Source organism: Caloenas nicobarica, chromosome 1 (assembly GCF_036013445.1).
Source record: "Caloenas nicobarica isolate bCalNic1 chromosome 1, bCalNic1.hap1, whole genome shotgun sequence".
NCBI lineage: Eukaryota > Metazoa > Chordata > Aves > Columbiformes > Columbidae > Caloenas > Caloenas nicobarica.
In genome coordinates this window covers 137,678,373-137,701,531 of record NC_088245.1, presented here as the reverse complement: position 1 = coordinate 137,701,531, position 23,159 = coordinate 137,678,373, and the positions used below count along the sequence as shown (strand labels likewise).

The following is a 23,159-nucleotide window of genomic DNA, read 5'->3' as shown; positions in this document are numbered from 1 at the left end:
TGCAATATATGGAAAAACTGTTTATTTAAATGTGTACGGGATTACTGAAAAGCCAAGAGAGCTCAAAATAAATTACCAAGGCACAAAAGAGTCAATTCAAGACACTGAAAACATCACATTTATAAAAGAGGTGCACAAGGATCTTTTACCTTAATGAATAAATGACTTACGTTCCATTTCTTGTCCAAGATAGGAACACCAACGGTTTCTCATATCTTCCACAGCAACAATATCTTTTTCTTCCATTTCATCCACCAGTAGTAATGGCAAACATGGGACAATAAGCTCATTCATAATGATCAGGCCATTGTTTACTTCCTGATCATCTCCTGATTCAAACAGTGCTGCAGCATGTTCATTTAGTTTCTTCATCAACCACCACAAAAAAGGAAAGTCTTTAAGTATACAGCATTTCACATTCTACCATGCATCAGTTTGTTTGTTTTAAAGCACAGTCTTCCTACAAAATCTACCTTGTAATTTGTATTAACCACAGTTGCACTTCTAACGTTTACAGCAATGATGCATATACTTTATTAAACCACTTGATCTTGTGCTGTTCTTCGAGTCACTTCAGTTGATACCTGCAAACTGAACCTTTACAGCTGTTCTTTTTAAAGACTGAGGTCTTCTCATCTGCTTTTGTTTTCTCACTATTTCTGTAAGTGACATAATCAAGGAAAAAGCCCTTGTTTCCCGACGATGCCTTTTCCAGTCTTTGTGTCTCTGTCAAATTGTGGCACCAGGGTGAGTGTGCTCACCAAGACTGTGAAGTGTTGTTCCTACCTGGCCCAGACATGCTGGCAGCCAGCACGCTATTTACAATCATAAAAATGATGGCTGATAATAAAAAAAAAAAACATGGGAATAAAATTTTCCTTCTTACTTTTGACTTTTTTCCTTACCCAAGTCTGAAGCATTAACTTGCTAATGAAAGGGGTTTTTGGCTGGTTTTAGTTTGGTTTTAAACAACGGCACCACTCTTCTACTAATTAGTTTTGTTAAAGCTACACAGCAAGTTCAATGTTTTTGAAACATACTTCAACCTTCACTTACTAGCAAACATTCTCGTCTGTAGTGGGATATCAGCTCTTCATCGTGCCCTCTGTACGGGCCTTTGGACAAGAGTTCTTTGTTATTCTGGTAAGCATAGATAAGGTAGAGCAAGGCTTCCATATAGCTGAAGTAAAGAAACAAAAACATTAGACACATCATCCAGGTACCACCTATTTCAAGCTAACTACTGTGTTCTTCACAAGGTAGTCAAACAAGTGAAGTTACCTAATTCCACCCCTCCTCACCAATCTCTTCATAATGGTGTTTTTTCTATCATGCAATTTTGTCTTTTATGCACATTAGAACAATTTATTTTATTATCAGGTTAGATCACTTGCACACAAAGTCTGCTCCAAAGCTCACTGAAACCAGTGGATATGCTTTCACTCCAAAAATAGTTTTCGATTAGCCTTGAGTATACAGGAAAACCTAATTATTCTTGCTTGCATTTATGTCACGTAGGTTTGATCTTCTGTTACTATGTATATCTTAATAGCATTCTACACCTTAAAAGATTTAAAGCTGTCACCTTATTTCTAAAAAATACAATGCGAATTTTTAGCCTCACTAACTGTAAGTTCACAGAATCACACAGAATCACAGAATGTTCAGGATTGGAAGGGACCTCAAAAGATCATCTAGTCCAGTCCCCCCACCAGAGCAGGAACATCTAGATGAGGTTACACAGGAAGGTGTCCAGGCGGGTTTTGAATGTCTCCAGAGAAGGAGACTCCACAACCTCCCTGGGCAGCCTGTTCCAGCGCTCTGTCACCCTCACTGAGAAGTTTCTTCTCATATTTAAGTGGAGCCTCCTGTGTTCCAGTTGGTATCCATTGCCCCTTGACCTATCATTGGTTGTCACCAAGAAGAGCCTGGCTCCAATACTCGTGACACTCACCCTTTACATAAACATTGATGAGGTCACACTTCAGGCTTCTCTTCTCCAAACTAGAGCCCCAGCTCCTTCAGCCTTTCCTCATAAGGGAGATGCTCCACTTCCTTCATCATCTTTGTGGCCCTGCGCTGGACTCTCTCCAGCAGTTCCCTGTCCTTCTTGAACTGAGGGGCCCAGAACTGGACACAATATTCCAGATGCGTTCTCACCAGGGCAGAGTAGAGGGGAAGGAGAACCTCTCTCGACCTGAGCTCTTCCAAACTACTTCAGTCTAAAGTGATGGAAGCCACAATAGCATTTCAAAAGCAGAAGTGCCAATAGACTGTTGGTATTCCTGTCTTTAATCTAAACACAGAAGATAAATACATGCCTAACTGGTAAAGGATGAGCAACAGAGGACCTAAGAACCTAACAGTTAATAGTCAGAGATCCCTTAACACAGAGATTAACAATCTCCTCTCACGCTGCTGCAAACCATTTCCAGCAAACACCTTAAATTGTTAATTCTCTGACTTCCAGAAACCCAGTTATGAGAGACAGCCACTGAAAGCAGTTCAAGCAGCTACTCTAAAAACAAGCAGTTAGAAATCTCATTTTTACTCAAACTAAAAAAAAAAAAATCTAGGAAGAGAAATTTCCTAATGGATCATTACAGTACATTGTGTACTCACTCACTCGTAGTGGGAACAGGAGGTCATGGTTAAGGTTCAAACTACCAACCCCAAACAAAGTACTAAAAATGGCTAAAAATTATGTATGAGCACACGCAGGGCATAACTGAAAAAAAAAGACAGAATTTTCCAAAGACGACTTACAGTAATGCCTCCCAATGAGATAACATAAAAAGAAGGGAAACAGCTACTTGAAATATCAATGGTTCCTTAAAGCTTTACCTTCTAATGTACCTGTTTAGAGGAACAACATGAAGCCCAACACCATAATTTCAGAATCTACTGTGAATTTATTTATTCCACCATGAGATCTTCTCAGTCACTTGCAATTCTAAACATATATTGCTTAAGTAATTAAGATATTACATTACGAGTACAGTCACTATTTTCCACCTTTTTGTCCTCAAAATACAAAGCTATGCTTTCATTAGAAGAAGTCCTATTATCCTCTACTCAAGTCCATTTCTCCTGCCCATGAAAACTCTTCACACCACGGACCACCACCACGACTGACCAGACAGCAGAAAACAATGTAGTAAGAAAGGGGAAAAGACGAGTGCAAAGAACTGGAATTGCTGGATATAAAGCCAGAGGAGCAGGCTTTCTCAGTTCAGTTATTTGTGAAAGTGCAGGTTTAAATGACAGTGTCAACAACTCAGTTGATCCAAACTAAAAACTTGCTGCTGATAGTGGCCTTAATCCCAGTCCCTCTCTTCCTGCTCCTTCCCCCAGTTGTGTGACCTTTCCTTGAAACAACCATAGTGCCATTTAACCGCAAAGTAAGCTATTTTAAATCACCATTACTATACATGCAAGCTTGGAGTTCTTATGTATCTTGAGAGTCTGAGAAATACTACTACAGTGTAAATCAGCAAGCAAGTTCTGCCCTTTCACACCTGAAGTGCATATAAGCTGCAGCATATGAAGCCTAGGCCTAAAAATCACAGAAGCTGCCCACACAATTATGGAGTTCACCGGGTCTAGGCTTTGGAAAAGATGCAGAAAGCATAGGTCAGCTAAATTTCAGCACTGCTTTGAAAAAGGCATTTTAGTTAAAACTGAAAAACGGTATTTGCTTTCCAAGAAACTTTAAAGGTAACCGCTAAAGTCCACAATTTGTTCACTTTTCAGATACTATCACATGAGCGAGTTGCAGGTGAAACTCCTGCCAAGGCTCATTAGCTGGCTGCGGTCACCTCAGCCAGAACAGGTTCCTACTCTACAGTGCAGCCAGAGAAGATATACCTGAAAGATGCCTTAATTCTCCACAGGGCCTTGTCAACCACCATAAGGAATCACAAACGATCACTGAAAGTAGGCATGAAAAACATACACCAAACTACTTCTTTAATATTGATTTTGTGTACAGAGTACTATTACTTAAGGAAATCAGAGACCACTAGGTATCAATTAGTGTTACTAAAACTAGAAAAAGTTGGTCAACTGAAGAAGGGTTTCTGAAAAAAGGCTCAAAACAGTCCAATGGATGAAGGCTGTGCTTCAATTAAGAAAGTCTATGTTTTAATAAATATTTTTAAATTTTTATGATTTCAGTATTAATAAGGGAATTGGAAGATTTCATCTATTTAGTCTCACTTCCAGAATAAGGATGGTAGCACTGCTCTCTAGAGTGTACAAGATATGAACCTCATTCAATATTTCAGTCCTTTGGGAACCTGTAGCTGAAACATGAGTGTGTAATTGCAACAGATGCCTTTAGAGCTATTCAGTGATACACAGATCCTCAGCCATCCTCTAAGCACACTCAACTCTAGTCTTACTGCCTTTGTATTAAATACCTCTTGAAGCATTTATGAAATTGCATTTCATATTGTATTTTTTTATTTCTGACCAATATTAGAGTCAAGGGCTGGCCATTATAGGCTTGTTTTCTAAATTACAATGATGTTTGGTAAAAAATGCCTCACTTTAATTTTGCAAATTAATCTAAATAATGTAAAACTATACCAAAAACACTGTTTAGCATAGAGCAGAAATCTGTGCTTTCCTCCCTCCTGGTGGCATAATTGGGATATACTACAATAAGAAGTGGACAAGTGAAAACACTGGTATTTTGCAGTTGAAGGTGCCACCTTGGAGTACCAGTGCCAAGGAACTTGAAGACCTTTCATTCCTGCCTGCATGCTTAGAGCATGCACAGGTCCAGGGATAACAAGGAGGGTTCCTATATACCACACCGATGCCAATGACATTTTTGCCGCCTTAAGGGATCAAGCGACACCAGAGTGTTTATTTTTCAAATAAGCCAGGCAGTCTTCTGACCAACCTTTGTACATAAGCTGTTTAAGACTGACAAAGTAGCACACTGCAATTTAAATTACTGATGAATGTACTACTTATTACATGTTAGCAACCAGAAGACAAACCAAGACTATGGGCTCATTGTATTAGCCACTATACAAAGACATAGCTTGTCATAAAGACAAGGTAGCGTCATTTCCAATAAATTATCCTGGTTTGTTTCAGGCCTTTCTTTTTTGGGAACATACAAGACAAGAAGGAGAAATATGAAGCAGTTTACTACATAACATAGAGACAAAAAAATAAATTTGATTCCCACTATAATTTTACCACCTACTGTGTTATACATCGTCTTGGTTTCGGCTGGGATAGAGTTAATTTTCTTTCTATTAGCTGTGTTTTGGATTTAGTATGAGAAGAATGCTGATACCAGACTGATGCTTTGGTTGTTGCCAGTAGTCAAGGACTTTTTTGGCTTCCCATGCTCCTCCAAGTGCACAAGAGCTGGGAGGGGGCACAGCCAGCACAGCTGACCCAAGGTGGCCGAAGGAGTGCTCCTTACCGCATGATGTCATGCTCAGTATATAAATCGGAGTTAGCCAAGGGGCAAATATCGCTGCTCAGGCACGGTCAGGCTATCAGTGCTGCAGGGAGGGAGCAATTGCATTGTGTATTACTTGGCTTATATTTTCTATTATCATTTTATCTTCCTTTGCTGTCCTATTAAACTGTTCTTATCTCAACCCACATTGCTGTTTATTCGTTTTATGGGGTTTTGTTTGTTTGTTTGTTTCCTTTTTTGTTCTTTGTCATTTGTTTGTTGGGGTTTTTTGTTGTTGTTTTGGTGTGGGGTTTGTTTGTTTTCTGATTCTCTCCCCCCGTCCACTTGAGCAGCTGCGCAGTCCTAGTTGCCCATTAAACCATGACCTACATGAAAAAAAAAATCAGTGATTGACTACAAAGTTGTTTTCACTATCAAAAATTTTAATCGTGATAGCTCAATTTTCACACCACAGATGTCAGCCACTGGATATTCTGCAGCTGATCATTTCATTCTTTTGGCTGGGCATGGGAGCAAGAAGTACTTTTGAACAATTCTGTTTCGAAGGATGCTCTGCAGAATGTTTTGAAGCAGCTATACTGTAATCACCATCCTTGTTGCATGTAGTAGATCAGAGAATAAATTTTAGCTGCACTAAGTACACAAATGTCACCTATTTTATATAGCCACAATTCCTGACTTGGTTCAAAAAGAGAAGGAAATGAATCACCATTGCCTCATGGAGCTATGAAGAATCAGCTACAACTATGATATTTGAGGAAAGCTATCATGCGTGCGTAACTATGGGTTTTTTTCCTGACCTTTAAAAGCCCATCGCAGGTGGATTTTTGGCTCAAACAAATGCAGAAGGCTAAACTTTGCTGCTGCGGGAAGACCCAATAATAAGTCAGGTAAGACAGGGACTTGATTAACTGTGATTGCTGATGAAAGCAGATAAATGTATTTGCACATGTGGTGACAGAGAAGATTTTTATGGCTGAGGGATACCCAGAGCACTTAAAGTAGGAGAGAAGGAGGAATATGGGTGCGCTTGAAGGGTGTTCTGAAAAGAGTCCATGGCTTGATAAGAGATTGGAAACTGAGATTAAGAATAGGAAGTTGCAGGAAACTTTGAGGGAGATGCAAGACTGAAGACATTAATGGACCGAATAAATGCTTAACTAAAATGAAGAACACATTAAACAATTCTTAATTTAAAAAATAGGTTTACTTATCAATATTACACTTTACCTTCAAATTGCTCTACTATATTTAAGTTCTATACTAGCACTTACCTCTTTTTTTGGAAAAACTCCAATCCTACCATGAGAAACATGGTTGTTTCCCTGAAATTTCTATAGTCTTGATGCCATCTCTGCATATAAGAAAGGGTATATAGAATTTCATTCATGAACATGAAATACATTTATCTATCTTTACACACGTTTCACTTAGTGCTGAATACCCTCAGTGCATGCTAAGGACCCCTAATAAGTTCGTATATGTGAAAATTCTGCCTGAATACCCCCCTCCATCAATAAAAAGAAAATTCTTCAGTATCTAAAATATTTCTAGATTAGATTACTTTTACAGAATGTGTTACTATATGAAAGGAACACAAAGCATCCTTGGAGAACCATGGTCAGAATTACATGAGATCTCCTTTTTCCTCTCAAAAGAGTTGAGAAGCTAATAGCCTTTTTTTTCTTCCCTACATTATGCTCAGTTATTTACTCAGAAAGTATTAGAAAGCTTTTTCATACACTAAATATTAAGCTTAACTTTCAATATAGGAATGACATAGAAAAAGTCTGAACATTCCACATGGGAAGTGACAAAAACCAATATGCAATACAGCCTGTGGAGATGTTTATATTGGAGCAAAACATCTTACTGCATCACCATTTATAACAAGTGGCTACTAGCAAACTTTACAGGTAAGTGCTCTAAACGAGAAAGGCGCTGTTACTGCAGCTGGTTAGTAGCCAAATTTCAATTGCTCATTAAATATAAAATAAGGGACAGCACCCCATAATACATAGCCACTTACAGAATTAACACAAAGAGCATGAGAAAGGGTCCATGAAATGCCAACTCACTATGCAGGACAAATACTGATGCAATCTTTGGAGAAACCACCACCTATCTGCTTCAGGAGCTAAAAAAAGTGGCGCTTATCTGCAGGTGAATAGGAGACACCCCACTCCATCACTCTTAAAGTTAAGTCCAGAATTGTTTATTCTACCTGTGTAATGCCAGTCAGAAACTGGTAAAATATTGAGCCTTGCACAGTCTAAAAAAATGCAACAGAAATCCCACTATAAGAGTCACAGGCTGGGGAGGACACACTGTAATGTAGTAACATCTACTGTAGGTCCTGAACACAGTAGTAAGAGATGACAGATACTTTTCATTTGGTTTGTTGAGGAGAAGATTACTGCCATTGTCCTCCTGAACAAGCTAGACCTAATAGCAGAACACTGAGGTCTAAGTGGTGCACTGGAATCTGCCTAGGATGTAAATACCCACTGCTAAGATGCTTTAATGAACAGTATTATGTAGAGTCGAAACCAATACTGTAAAAGCAGCTACAGACTTAGCTTTAAATATGAGATGAGTTACTTTGGCAAATATTAGTCACAATTATTTAATGTCTGAGATTTGCTTTTTTCTTCTTTACCAGTTTTTCTAAATAGCACAGGAGGAAAAATTAAATGCATAAACTGGTTACATATGGTCTCAAAAAAAAAGAATCTGGTGCTCGTAAAAAAATGGTAATGGCTGCACAAGACAGCTGGAAGAAAAGCACAAATAGGACTGTGCCCTTGACCCAGTTCTCAAGATGCATAAGGCTGATCTGTGAAGACAAAATTCAGCTTACTGATAACTATTTCATGTTACAGTTTAATGCAAGCATAAAAAATACTGACCTCATATTCTTCCATGTTTACTTCATCTGGCTTTATCATTTCAAGTTTAGATTGAGCAACCTTCATTATGTTACGGCACCTTACAAAAAGCAATAAAAAAATCATGGAAGATTACTGGAAATTAGCAAAGGATATTATCAATACAAAGACAGCAGCCTCAAACAGTATAAGCTACAGTCTTACGCAAAACAGTAAGAAAATGCCATGGAAAATATGCTTTTTATTATGCATGGTATAATCAGCAGGAGACGTCATACTTTTGAAGTATGTGTGATAGAGGCCTGTGCTATCTAAGAATTACTTCTTGTTTTATTTTGCTAAATTGCCACATTTCTCAGTCTTTCTTTTTAATTTAAAGTTCAGATGTCTTGAAACTCCCAGATATTTACTCTGCAAAAGTAACATTAGAGGATTATTCACTATACAGCAATAAGACTAATGTAAGTAAATATATGGAATTTTGAGTGGAAAAGAGCCAGTGTCTTACATTCAAGTAAGTTACCCAACTAGCTTGGTGTCCCATTTCAGAAGATGGCAAGGCTTTGCTGTCTACTGCTGGCTTTCAGGCCAGTGAAGAAAAGCAAATTATACAGCCTTTCCCAGTGTTTTGAAAGAAAGTATAGAAACCTACATGTAAAATCATGAAGAAACTCAGTATTCCGCCTTACTTCATATTGACAGAAACATAACTTCTTGTTTACTCCTTTTATAGAGATTTTTATAAAGATGATAATTTTCACAAAATTATTCTTATATACATTTTATATTTGCAAGCTATTAACTAGAAGAGAAAGACAAACATACCAACCTTCCCTCTATTATATGTATTATCTGAATATGAAGGGGCATCTCCACCATCAGAGAATGTATGTGAGCACAAGAAATGAGATAAGCAGATCTTATTACCTTTCATCAAAGCTAAGATTGTGATCTCCGAACTGTTCCAGTAATGTTCTCTCAATTATCTTCTTTGGTGCCTGGTTTTGGATGAAGTAAACAATTGCATGACGCAAACGGTAATCACATTCAGGCGGTGGATCTTCCTGGGCTAATTTTAGCAGTCGCGTGTATTCCAATTTAATTGCCTAAATAATTTTAAAAATATACATTATTCGTTCTGGCTTTTAACTCATAAATGTCACAGACAGTAACAGAATAATTCAAGTCCCATGGCCCTTTGTCTACAAAATAATTTTTTAGCAATTCCACATTCCACCCTTGTATCAAGGCTGAACTACATTAAAAACCAGACAAATAGTAAAGTTATTCCTGACTCTCCCCAATTAAGGCAGCCAAAATCCCAGGTAGACTTTTACTCCTAAACCAATATCAATCCTGTGCTAGGTCCCCCTGAGAAAAGGTTTATCCAGTCCCTAGAAAGACCTCTTTTAAGCATTTACAGTCCAAAAGCAGTACAAGATTCCACACACTTTACTCAAAAGAATCTTCTAGTTTCTCAGAAGGTAAAAAAGGTACCTCTAATAGATGGTTAAGATTGAAATACATGAACAAGACAAATTCTACAGAAAGCTTAAATGACATTCATGATTTTGGAAACACTAAGTGAGAATGGAAAACGTCTTTCAACAAAAATCAAATTGTAGGATTTCTAAAGAAAACAATACTTCAATAGAAATCGTATTAGTCCTCCATAGGGCAGGATGGACTCCTCACTGAATATTTTAGATTGAATGTAGAGGTCACCAGAAGTGTTTACTTTTCTAGCTTTGCCAGCACACTAGATTTTAATGGGCATCATCTGTTACATTCCTTAGATCTTATTCACTGAAACTATGCAGCACTACCAAGTGGAACAAGAAAAATAATGAGAAAAATGGTGACAATTATGAATATGTTCCATAATTTATCTCTCAAAATAGGGAGGTGATGAGATTGTTTGCCCACACTAAATGTCAGCTTGAAACAAATGGCTTAACACAGTAGCTTCACATATTACCAAAGTTTCAATACAATATATGCACAAAATTGAGCTCCAAAGCAGGCAGAAAAATACCCTGTTCAATATTTCAAATTTCTTTATGTTGAAATACCTGGCAGCAGCATACTTGACATTTAACTATTGGAAATTTGGCCTCCTGTTCTCTAATACATATTTTGTTGCAAGACTAAACATGTGGGTAGGATACTGTTCATACAGGCTTAAACACAGAGCATGGGGAGAACTTCAAAACTTAAGAGAAAGTTCTGCATCAGTATTTTTAAATACTAATCATAAGCACTATCATTAAAAAGGAAGTTCGGAAGAACTGATTATAAATATCAAAAGCCACAGAGAGTTTCTATTGTTTTACATGATAGGGAGTTCTGCCATTAGAAAACCAACATGGATAACTACACAATTAAACCCCGTTTATGGGGGTAGGCCAGAAGCAAAACCCAATTGCTATTAGACATTTAATTTCTCAGGGAATTACTTAGAAGTAGGAAAAAATGCAAACCCTATATTTCCATATACAAACAAAATGAAATGGTACATTACAGATTCAGAAATCCTACATACAATGAAAAATAAGACTGACTTTACACAGAACACAGGAAAAAAGGGTGGTAGAAAAAAGTATTACATGCTTTCACTTTCTTACTGAGAATGTTATAGAAAGGTCTTAAGGCAAACATTCTGCAAGGAATGGTCTACAAAGTTTAAAGAAGGATGAGTGGAAGAGGTCATTGGACAAGAAATATCTTAATGGGTTTGTATTAGTCACATCTCGGGCCAGAGATCTAAAGGGGGAGTAAAATCTTGGCAGCGAGAATGACCCATGTCAAATGAGTTTTACCTGGGTTACACTAAAGCAAAGACATCATAGAAAAAACCTCACAATTTAAACACTCATTTTACAAAAACAAAGATGTGAAGAAACCCCGAGTATTAGAGTATTAAAAAAAACCCACAAAACCAACAAAAAAGCCCCCAAAAAACCCCACAGAAGCTTTTACAAGAAGTGTACGGAATAACATGAGATTTCAATTGATACATTTCAAAACATGAATTTTGTCACCAAGTAGGGCCACATCGTCTGCATACGTTCATACTAATGTTTTCCTCAAAAATGAAGCATGTTCCGCCTCATCTAAGTTATCCCAAACATGACTCAGCAGAAAATGTGTTGGAGAACAGACAAGTTCCCTTACTATCTAGTGTCAGAACATTTTATTACGCAAAGAAAAATTCTGTCCCCCACAAAGTGAGAATGTTTAAGCATTCAAAATTAAAGACCTAAAAATATTTCAACTGAGCATTGTTTTGATAACTATGAAGCACTAAATATAATTTTATTTTGAACTGCATTTCTGTTTTAAAAATCATCAAAACACTCTTCATATTTAAAAAATAATTCAGTGTAATTAACCTTTCTGGTACCGAGTTCGATTTGATTAAACAAGCATTTTCTTTTTCAACTTAAAAAAAAAATTAACATCTTTTCATTACGTTATAAATTTGGAAAAAACCCACCACTGAATCCCAAACAAAACCTATATCCCTGAACGGAGACTATGGCAGGTGTCTCTCCATTCCCTGAGGGCAGGTACAGTTTACAGTGACAGCCCTGCAAATAATTGTTATGGTTATAACACTGCTCTAGGTACCCATTACAAAATGCCACAAAAATCAGACAAACAAAACAACCCATAAGATTTCAATTTCCTTACCAAGGGGTCAGAGAATTTTTTTTTGTTGATGGGGGAGGCGGATTGTTTGTGGTGGTTATTTGTTTGCAGTTGTGGGTTTTTTTTGTTTGTTTTCGCATTTTTTTCTAGTGCAACTACACCAGAATTAAGTAGTAAACAGATTGCTCCTCAACAACAAGCAAGAAACTTTTTCCCCCTTCCAAATCACACTTGAGAGAATTTTACATCATGTCAAAATAATTCCCTTTCTAATACCCTGAAAATCCAAAAGATCATGAGCTGGAAATGCTCAGAAGTTTGTGTATTTAAAAAGACTAACACATTTTTAAATCTTGTATCATTGTGCAGAGTAACAGCCACAAAAAGCCTAACGTCTAATTCCCAGTAATAAAACACTGCATAAATAGTATGGACATCCATGCAATTATACAAAAGAAAGTAATTCAGACTTACTAAAAATCTTTTAAGGAGTACAAACCAAGAACATCTCTGAAATAAACAACAAATGACTAAACACTGATGTTGCTTGGTAAAAAAACCTCATGTCCCAAACAGCCTAGCAAAGGTACGCTTTTTGTTACTAACAGAGGGAAAGAAAAAACAGAACATATTCTTACAAATTACACATCTAGGTTTCATGTTACTTGCTACTATTCTTAGAGAGGTAGAACGCAGAAAGGTACGTAAGCTACTGATATCAAGGCAGTGTGTTGCTCAATCAACATGGAAAGAGCTGGCTGTTTTTCAAGGGAGAAATATCTAAATGAAGGACTGATATTATAGAAGAGTTGCGTATAAACGCTGGAACAGTCTTAATATACAAAGGGTGGAGGGAGAAGGGATATCTAACAAGAAACATCAGAGGAGAAAAAGTTGAAAATGTTAGTTGTACCTTAAAGAACCCTGCTTCTGGCCCACACCTGTCATAAACATTCCTGGCTTTACCTATAGCCATGATAATACCTTGCATGTTCGGGGTCAGCATGACCTGCCACAAGGGATTTAAGGTAAAAGTTTTGAATGATTAATATTTTAATGACCAAATTCAATATGCTTTTAGTCTCATGCAAGAGAAAAAGCAACTTAATGCATGCATACATTGAAGTGGCACATTTCAATGCAGATCCGGTGTGCACATTCTGCAAACTAGTCATGGCATGTGTATATATTTTTACTGTAACAACGTACAATTAAAGGAAGCTTACAAAAAAAATAGAAAAACTATGCCAAATACAACTTAAAAGTGACATGGTCAAAACTTCCCAGGAAAGGAACATGCATCGTTCGGCATTAGTATCCATCAGAAACTGCATACTGAATGAGTGCTACCCATGGCCACCAAACGATAAAAAAAAGTTTCATGTAGAAAAATCACCCAATCACACTTCATATATACTATACTAAAAACACCATAAACTACACTGCCTGTAGTTTATGTGTATTTCAGTAACAAAAGAAGGGACCCATTGCTGCAAATGCAATTGGTCCCTGAAGCATTTGCAGAATTATTCTTAAAAATGAAATGCACGACATTTAACAAACACAAAGCCAAACATAAGACACACATCTCACAGCTATTCATATCAGTTGTATACAAACAATTTGATACATCTACATTGCTCAGAAAAGGTCTTTCCCCTTTGCTGTCTGTAAGCAAAGAAAAAGAATCCCTCTCTCCCCGCTCAATGTATAGCTGGCCAGGCAACTGGCACAGCAACAAAAGAAGAACCCTAAACTCTCCAGAAGTTTCCCACACATAAGAACAACATTAAGACAAAAGTGAACACACAAGAAGAAAATAGAGAAGAAAGACAATGGCACAGGGACAATGCAGGGCAGGGGAGACACACAAAAAACCCCAAACAAACAAAAAGCAGGCCATTAGGTGAGGCTAAATCCTCATGTCTTTAAAGGTAGAGACTACACATCTGTGAGAAGCTGAACTCAGTGTGACAATGTCAATTAAATAATTTTATTCCCCATCCCATACTCCCAGTTACAATTGGTCACAATTACAGGGCAGAATGACCTGAAATATCCATTTGCTCTACGGAAGCAAAAGCTCCCCATAGCCCACCAAGAAGGCATGCTCAGACACCTCAGAATATGGGCTGCACGAACACTGTCTCCAACCAAAACAAACATGGGGTCAGCAGTGTCAAGGCAGGACAGCTGGATGACCTGGCAGAGTTGCTTTCTGCTACTAAAATAGGGCAGCAGAAAATAATGTGTCTCAGGATAACATGGGCCCCTCATCTGTTCTTCAAGTAGTATCAGGTACAGGCATCACCCTGGGTCTGAACTGGGAAAAAAAGGATTTTTCTATTTTTTTTTCCTTAAACTTTGGAAGAGTCAGCTCCACCTGCCATATCAGTTTCAAGTTGTTTCCATGGATAATTTAATCCCTGAGGTCTGAAAAGCTTAAACTTGACAAATAAGGGATCAGACTCGAACATCAGCTTTACTGGACTGACAAGAAAGCGCAAACATCAAGAACATCACTCACTACGCTGTCACTTTTTAAATAAAGTCGTAGTCTACAGTCTATCACCAGCATTTCAAAGGCTATCTGGCCTAACACAAACACTCAACTTCCACAGCTAAAAAGACAAATACACCTCCAGTGTAAACGGTACCATGCAAAGCGTGCCCAATTAGAGTAGCTATTGCTTTCCTTTCATATTTCATTACAAATTAAGTCATTGTTAAGGTCACAAATTGCTAAGCATTTAGTTTTGCAGAAATCTGTTAGGTGTCATGATGTGCAAACATGCCAAAAATTCTCATCAGGCAGCACAAGAAAGCACCGAGGAGTGGTGCACACAATTGCAATCAAATGTACCTCATCGTCATAACCCCCCTCCTCTGACTCAATCACAAAAGTCCCTACATCAGGAATCGCCACCTCTACAACTCGCTGGTTAGGAGCTGGTTGAGCTGGGCCATTATCAGAGCTCTGCAGAAGAAAATCATTATCAGTATGTGTGTGTGGGGGAAATAAAAAAATAATCAGAAAAAAAGACAAATTACAGTGACACACAAACTAACAGGCTGATCAAGTAAAATGATATGCCCTGCCGAAGTTTTGAAAAAAACTATAAATGCCACTTATGTTCTCTAACTACTTACAGTTTCTTAATTTAAGCAGTACATTTTAAAATTAAGCCTTTACTATTAAAATATTTCATTCGTCCTTTATTCACTAATTACATCTTTACAGGTTAGTATGCCAGTACTGCAACTCTAATATCCATTACAAATTTAAGGCAGTTGTTAAAGGATGAGGCTGTGAACCACCACTTCTTTTCATACATTCCACAAAAAAATTACTAAATATAACTGAAGTATCTGATGAATGCATAGTAAGAGATGGCAACAAGCCAAAGGCTAACATTTCCTGATGCTCTGAGAGAAAAAAAAAAGCCTCTAGCAATTAAGATATTCGAAAGAATATTTAAAGGTGCCTTACGTTGAACAGGTTTATTTTTTTAGAAAAGTAATTAGACAGAAAATCAGGGGACGATTATGTTAGTCTTTGAAATTCTTGCTATGTTAAAGTAAGTTCTAAACAACACCACAGACTAATCTCTGCTCCTATGGCCCATCACAGCAAAATAGCCAGTTTACAACATTTTCAGATCTTAAACCTTGACTCTAATCTAAGCAGTGTGCCACGCTAATTGTTTTACAACTATTACAATAGTGTCATTTTATAACAAAGATTGCAGAAACACATACAGTATCTATTTACACCCAGCACTGTATAAATACAAAGGAAGACTTTGCAGAGGGTAGAAAAAAAAGGACAAAACGGCAGAAAATGGACACAAATGATCATGTGGTGACTAACCTACACTCCTATTTGTTACATGTTCTGATGTTGGCTTTCCTTCTTTTAAAACAAATAAATAAAAAGTGGAGGAAAGGAATATATGCCTGCATGTCAGAATACATATGGAAACAGAATAATTAAAAAGCATGCTGATACACTGAGAAGGAAGCCAAATTCTGCCTAAGTTAAACCTGGGTATACAGAGAGCAGCAGCTTTTAAACATTAACAGAGTATCTTCAGATTAGCTAGAAATTTGCTTTAGATTCTAGCAGGTGAAATACATTTGTTTCTAAATAAAAGTTTGCATAGTTTGGGGTTTTTTGCTTGTTTTTTGTTTGTTTTGGTTTTGTTTGGGTTTTTTTTATTTCTGAAGAGCCATCCACTTTGTTGCAGAAATACGCAGTGAAAAACAAGATGACCTACATCAGCCTCATTCAGCCTATCATGATGTTCCCCACATGGTTTCTCAACCACAGTCTGGTAAAGTCCTAAGGCTGTGCAAAGTGCTGTTAGCCTAACTAAAACACTTGATCCGTGGAAACAAGTCAATAAGACTCTTTGACATCCCACCAGGATGGATGCCCACAGACCCCAGAGAAATCACAGCACCATGCAAGACATTTTATCATGGGTTTGGTACTTTCATAGCTACCCCTCCAGCTGGAGGTAACTCACATTAGACAGGGTCCTCCCTAAGCTGTTCTGCATTCTGAGAGCTCCAAGAAGTCAGATACGCAGTAGCCTAATGCATTTTCATCCAGTTTCCCTGTTGGCTTTCATTTTAGTGCATCTCTGCTCTCTCGACACCACAGGAGAATGGATGGAAAACACATCAGGTCTAAGAATTAATAAGTTGTCACATCATTTTGAAAGGCTTTATGGGGACTCTCCTGTTGGCCTCAAACATACCTGGGGCTAGACTGCTTTTGTTTCATAAGGATTCCCAACTGAAGTTCGGAAGCGTATTTCGAATTTTGCATAGATCTAAACTGTTCATATCTCCAGTGGTTACTAGGGGTGCCATACTGTTCATTTTGTATGTTCTAACCTTACAGATACGGTTCCAACACAAATGAATGTATTGACTTAAAGGCACTTGCTTTTGTGGCAAATACATTGGTCATTTATCTATATACTTATAGAGAGGCAAAAAAGTATTTGCTGAAAGAAAAAACTGTTAGATATTAGTTCCATTAATAACTTACGAAGTAGTTACATTTCTAATTCCTCTTAGTATTTGTTGTACGAAGGGAAAACAGTATCACCCAACACTACTTCTTATAACCATTTTAAGTTAATATATGCATCTGATGAAACACAAAAAATAATTATCGCCAAAATGTGAATTTGTATTAGAACTACAGAACACTGTTGAAAACCCCCTTATTTTTGAAAGCTACTTTAACGCTTCCATAGGTCTTCCAAGGAAACTCAATTATAATCTTCTATTTCTCAGATAAAAATCTGTTTAAATCAGTATTTTTCAGGTCTTTTACATGGAATGTCAATGTTTACTCCTCAAAAATAAATGGAACAATCTAACATTTTGAAAAGATGATGGGCACGAACACAGTTGTCATTTGAAGAACATGCTGTGCTCTTAACAAGTACGTTAAACACATAGAGGTCATCTACCTTAGTATTTTTCCTCTACTACACCCACTACTGTAGTAAACACTTTCTGGATGGACTTGAGTGTTGGGCAGTCCTTGAAGAAATACCAATTTTCAGTACAAAGTTTCCACACATACCCCCTTTCATCAGCTATTATACCGCTTCCATTTGCAAAATAAAAGCAAAAGAAGTATTTCAAGCTTTAAAATATCCTCACCGAATCCATTATAGCTTCTGGACCTCTATCTTCTTGTTCAGCTAAAGCTTTATTGATTGCTTGTACAGAATCTTCTTTTAAGTGCTTTGAAAGATCAGTTCTTGATGGCTGCTCTAAATATTCTGGTTCTCCTGCTTGAACTTGGTGACAGAAATAAAATAACAATTTTATGTGTTAACATAAGCATGAATTCTGAATTGATTGATTAGTTTTATTCAGATCACTGTCTCACAGATATGGTAACCCACACAGAAAATGTAGGGTAGGTCACACCATTCACAAATAAAACTTTTCACCAGTCTGTGTATCAGGTTATTTTGAACATTTTCATATAAATGGACCCATGATTTTATAATAGGAACAACAGACCTGTCCAGTCTATAGACCATTAAGGCTCTTGAGTAAGGGGTGTTCAACAATCATGCAGTGGGTGACTGAGAATAAAGATGACATTCTACTTCGACTTTGTGGCATACAGACCCAATATATGGAATGACCTACAGCCACTTGAGTGCCAGATGTATTTTTACTTCACAAAATAATCAACATATCATATTCTTCCGACTTGAGGGAAATCTCAGTGTCTCCCCCATTAGAGGGCAATAAAAGTGATTAGCATAAATACTGTTTTATATTCCTTACATGATGAAAGCAACTTTTGGTAGACAAATAAAACATTAATTTAGTACTTTCCATTACTAACAGAAGAACTAAAAGCAGTCTCCAAGTGTTTGTAAAGTCAAAACATAGAGAAGATGAAGTCACTCTCCACTGAGTTTGTGAAAGAGAAGTGTCATTAAATCACTGCACTTTTTACATTCAGTTTGTAGCCACAGATAGGTATGAGACATATATGCTCAGTCTTTATGACTCAAACAGGAGAACACCTGGACAGCAATCTCACTACACAAATCCACCATGTCATTTTTCACATAATGTACATACAGCCTTCTGCAATGGAGGAAAAGGCAGATGTAAGCTAAAACCTGACAGGTTTTTCCATGTCAAAGCAGATGTATGTTCTGTAGTCACATGGCCAGTGGTCTTTATTAGCTAGTTTCCTAACAGTGTTGGCCTCACTGTTGCTAAGAGCCTTTTCCACAGTTTTAAACACCCTTGTTTCTACATATTAATTCTAAATAATTTCTTAAGTGGGCCCTACTATTGCTAACTCTGTTCAATACATCACACCAAATAACTTTTTTTTTTAGATCTAAATTCTATCCTAATTTAAAATGAGAAGGTAGGTCTCCTACTCAATAACTCTGAATAGAAGAACATACATCACTTATGGACTAATACATTTTCAAAACAGACTGGTGAGACTTGTTAATAATTACCAATCTTAAGAGGCAAAACCTTCCAAGGAAATAAAATTAATTTAGTAAAAGCTAAGCATGACTACGAGGGAAAAGACAGAAGAACAAACAAATATTTTTCTTCTTTAAATAAAAAATGAAAAAATCCCAACAGACTAGACTTCAAGTGCAGTTATCTTGGCCAGGTAAATAGTTATAAATCATGGTAACACAAATTCACTTTTTCTTCCTTTCTTAAACTGCAAAACAATACATACAAAATCCAGTGATTTTTTGTTCTACTCCTTTTATAAAACTCAGTGATTTTTGGTTCTACTTTTACAAAGAGGTAGAAGCAGCTAACCTGGAGCAGGTGAGGGTGCTGGTGCCCTAGGTATCTGAGATAACAACTTTTCCTGCTGTGCTTTCTGAGCAAGTTCTGCATCCCATTCTTCAAGTTCTTTTTCAAAACGTTTATTGTCTTCCTTGACATAATCCCTTAGATCTGAAGGCAGTGTGTCCATTCCAACAAGGATCTGTCCCGTTTCTTTGTTAAACTCCTCTGCAGTAACATGAAATACACATTTCAGAAAAAGAAAGAATAGGGGAAAAGAAAGTATGTTCAACAAATTTCCTCAAATGAATTACTGGAAACATAGAGAACAGCACCAAAACCCCAAAATTATATTACTTTTAACTGGTTTTATTATCTGTCAGGCACTCCTCTGATACTGAGATGCATTGCTACAAGATCTTTGGGTTATATGTTCTTCCAAATCATTGCCATTTTGAAAGATGAGCCTTTCGGGCTATGAGCACCCTATGATTGTGAACATTCAGAAAAAGTCACAAAAAACCCACCGTAGCTTGATTGCATTACTGTCACATGGGCCTGCACACAACTCAAGTTACCAGCAGAAAAGGGGAAGGAGAGTGAGACTACAGGGATTTAGAAAGTCAACTGATAAGAACACCAGCTACATGAAGTAACCTTTTTTTTTGCCTAGAGAATGGTCTCTGCAAGACTGAAAGAAAGCTGCCAAATGTTTATTTCTCCATTTCAAGAGTACTCCAGCTCCTGGGGGACCAATCAGCTCTAATTGTCCCCCAGCAAGCAGGCCTCAGACTTAATTAACAGAGTGGCACAGCCACCCTACAGGACCCATAAACTCTATGGCTGCAAGTCCACTCCTGATCTGGCAATCTAGAAATGTCAGGGTTCGTATCAGTTCTCATTTGAAAACTGAACAAATGCACATTCTAGCTTTCTGCCCTATGAAAAGACAAGAACATGAAAATTTTCCACCATCTGTTATTGAATCTCTGGATGCCTGCAGTCAGCTCCTTAGCCGACATCATAAGGCCCCAAAAAACTCATGCTAAGGGATCTCTGCCCTCTCTCCAAACCCTTCCGTACAAGCCTTACAATTACATACTACTACATGACCTAAAAAAATCTTCTCAATCCACTTATTACTTTGGGCTACCATGTGTTTGGATGGGTGCCCTGGTTTTGGCTGGGACAGAGTTAATTTTCTTCCTAGTAGCTGGTGTGGTGTTGTTTTTTGGATTTAGTATGAGAATAACGATGATAACACATTGACATTTCAGTTGTTGCTGAGCAGTCAAAGACTTTTCAGTTTCTTGTACTGGCCTGCAAATGAGACAGCAGGAAATGCACGAAAGGCTGGGAGGGGACACAGCTGAGACAGCCAACCCCAACTGACCAAAGGGATATTCCATATGATATAATGTCATGCTCAGCATACAAATCTGGGGGAAACTGGGCAGCGGTGACCACTGCTCAGGAACTGGCTGGGTATTGGTCGATAGGTGGTGAGCAATTACATTGTGAAACTTTGTTTTATATATGTTATTATTGTTATTTTCCCTTTCTGTCCTATTAAACTGTCTTTATCTTAACCCATGAGGTCTACCTTTTTTTTTCTGATTCTCTCCCTCACCCCAGGGAGGTGAGTGAATGGCTGTGTGTGCTGTTTAGCTACCTACCAGGTTAAGCTACAACACAGGGCTAACTAATTCGCATTTCTATATACTGCATAAAGCTTCAAGCTTCCACTCTCCAGCAATGCTCATCAGAGTTCTGAAGCTTACAAAAAAAAAAAAACCCTACGTGAGGATTTTAACGTCAAGAGGGTCATTTATGTATTTCCATATTTCTGTTCTAATCTTCAGTGAGATAACATCTCCATAATTCTGAACATGTGATCACCTAGCTAAAATGTTTACAAATTAGCAAACTTGGTTTATTTTGCTCTCTTGATAATGCTGGAACACAGGCATTATCTTTATTAACCTAAAAGTAAATAGTAATTGTTCCACCCACAAAAACAACCTGAGTAACAGGTATGGGCATAAATACAATTTTCAATAATTATTAAAACCATTTCAAAAACCTGGAGATCCATCTGAAAGAAGCCTGCTTTATTAATATATTCAGCTATTCTATATCACGCAGAAAACACATTCATAACATTACCTTGTATCAAGTATTGTTCCTTATCATTGATATACATTAAACAATATGCACTGGCATTCCTGTAACCACCAAAAGAGTCCCGTTCCAACTCTTCCCAAGTTGACTTTGTCACAGAAATATCATTGTATTTCATCCATCTCTTCTGGTGGTGGTCATAAATATACGCCCAATAGTGTCCTGCATTAGCTTGACCTTCATGAACTAGCACAGCATGCAACCTATAAGGAACCTTAAAAAAAAAAGAACAAAAACGAAAAGCCCAAAATGTCAAACTCTCCTTGCCAGTTAAATGGGATCAAAACATGACGCACAGGAAAAACAAAAAGGTAAAACTAGCAACCCTCTAAGCAAAAGAACTTTGAACTACTTTACTTACCACTACTACTTACAAGACATTTTAAAAACATTTGTGAGTTTACAGCATAAATGTCTACTCTGCTGTCTTTACTGTCAGGCAATCCTATTTTCTTAATTCCTTAATATTCCTACTTTCCTTGTATCTATAAAAACCCCTCAAATATGTCAGCCTTGAGTGTCTATGATTTGCTCCAGTTCTGACCTGGGAAATGTGTCCTGAAGTCTGGAAATATATATGCAAATTCAAGGTAATAAACTCTGTGCTTTCTATGTGCCAGTAAGAGAGTTTATTTAAGGGAATATCTGGGACTTGAACATTTCCATTACCCAAAGGTAAAATTCTTACAGTAGAATAGGAATGCAACTGTTTTCCAGTATTTAAACGTATCAGTAAAAGCACTGCTAAGAGAAGAGTGGAACACATGAAGGCAGAGAAGGAAGATATCAGTTTCTAGGATCAATGTGAAAAGTGTTCCAGATTACATGTGTTCACTGAGAAGAAGAATGGGAAACTTAGTTTCTATAGTAGTAGTTGGAAATCTGAAGGAGAGAGGGAGAGAGCAGCAGAATGACTGACTGCTTCCTTACTTAAAAGTCTTTCAAAAGCATCTTAGTGATGGGCTCACTTTAAACTGCTGAAACAGCACATGCAACATGCAAGGGAAAACTGATCTTCCCTGCTATGCATGGTATGCCTGAATGACAGCAGCTTAGCCAGGATGAAAAACCTGAAATGGTATTTTACTGATGTCACAGTCCAGACTATAGATACGTGGTCTGTTTAACATAAGGTGTACTACATTATTTGTTGCAAATATCATTTGAGCACCACAACAGTCGGTAACCATAAATACATATGTAACTATGACTTGAGAAACTCCTTGAAGTTATTTTTAACCTGATCATTCTCTTCCAGGCTATATGCAAGTGCTGGAGATTTTACAGTCCCTCTTGAACTGTAAAGCTGACTGACTGCACAGCAGCTGGAATCAAACAGTCTGTCATCCCAGATGCCAAAACGCACTGTCAATCTCCCAAAGACGAGATGTATACACAGAAGAAACCCTAGTAAGTCCTTAAATCTGAATGCCCTTGGGTTTTTAACATATCAAACAAGTGTGAAAGCCTTCTTAAAATCATTGCAAGTCCATGCATACGCACATAAATATAAGCAGATCCTGATTTAAAAAGAGGTAAGTGAAGCCTCTTTAGACTTTGACAATAAAATTTCCTCACTCTAAATTGGGGCACTGAAATCCCAGGTGAATTTAAATCATTTTACTTAAAACCATGCTAACTGGGTCAGCTTGAGTGCCCTTCCCCCAGCTCTGGAG

At 37.5% G+C, this 23,159-nt stretch overlaps 1 protein-coding gene across 3 annotated transcripts in view; it reads right to left on the bottom strand.

The window, feature by feature from the left end:
• Positions 1 to 23,159, bottom strand: part of USP25 (ubiquitin specific peptidase 25) — a 97,629-nt gene that overhangs the window by 867 nt on the left and 73,603 nt on the right. The window contains exons 16-25 of one of the 3 annotated variants that reach the window (XM_065626760.1): positions 21,469 to 21,697; positions 19,333 to 19,530; positions 17,671 to 17,810; positions 14,849 to 14,962; positions 12,899 to 12,994; positions 9,262 to 9,440; positions 8,356 to 8,434; positions 6,721 to 6,800; positions 1,057 to 1,180; positions 171 to 366 (exon numbers count right to left, since the gene is read on the bottom strand). In XM_065626760.1, coding sequence (XP_065482832.1) covers positions 171 to 366; positions 1,057 to 1,180; positions 6,721 to 6,800; positions 8,356 to 8,434; positions 9,262 to 9,440; positions 12,899 to 12,994; positions 14,849 to 14,962; positions 17,671 to 17,810; positions 19,333 to 19,530; positions 21,469 to 21,697 — 1,435 coding nt within the window. The remainder of the gene's footprint in view (positions 1 to 170; positions 367 to 1,056; positions 1,181 to 6,720; positions 6,801 to 8,355; positions 8,435 to 9,261; positions 9,441 to 12,898; positions 12,995 to 14,848; positions 14,963 to 17,670; positions 17,811 to 19,332; positions 19,531 to 21,468; positions 21,698 to 23,159) is intronic. The other 2 variants (XM_065626761.1, XM_065626762.1) reach the window with 2 other exon arrangements.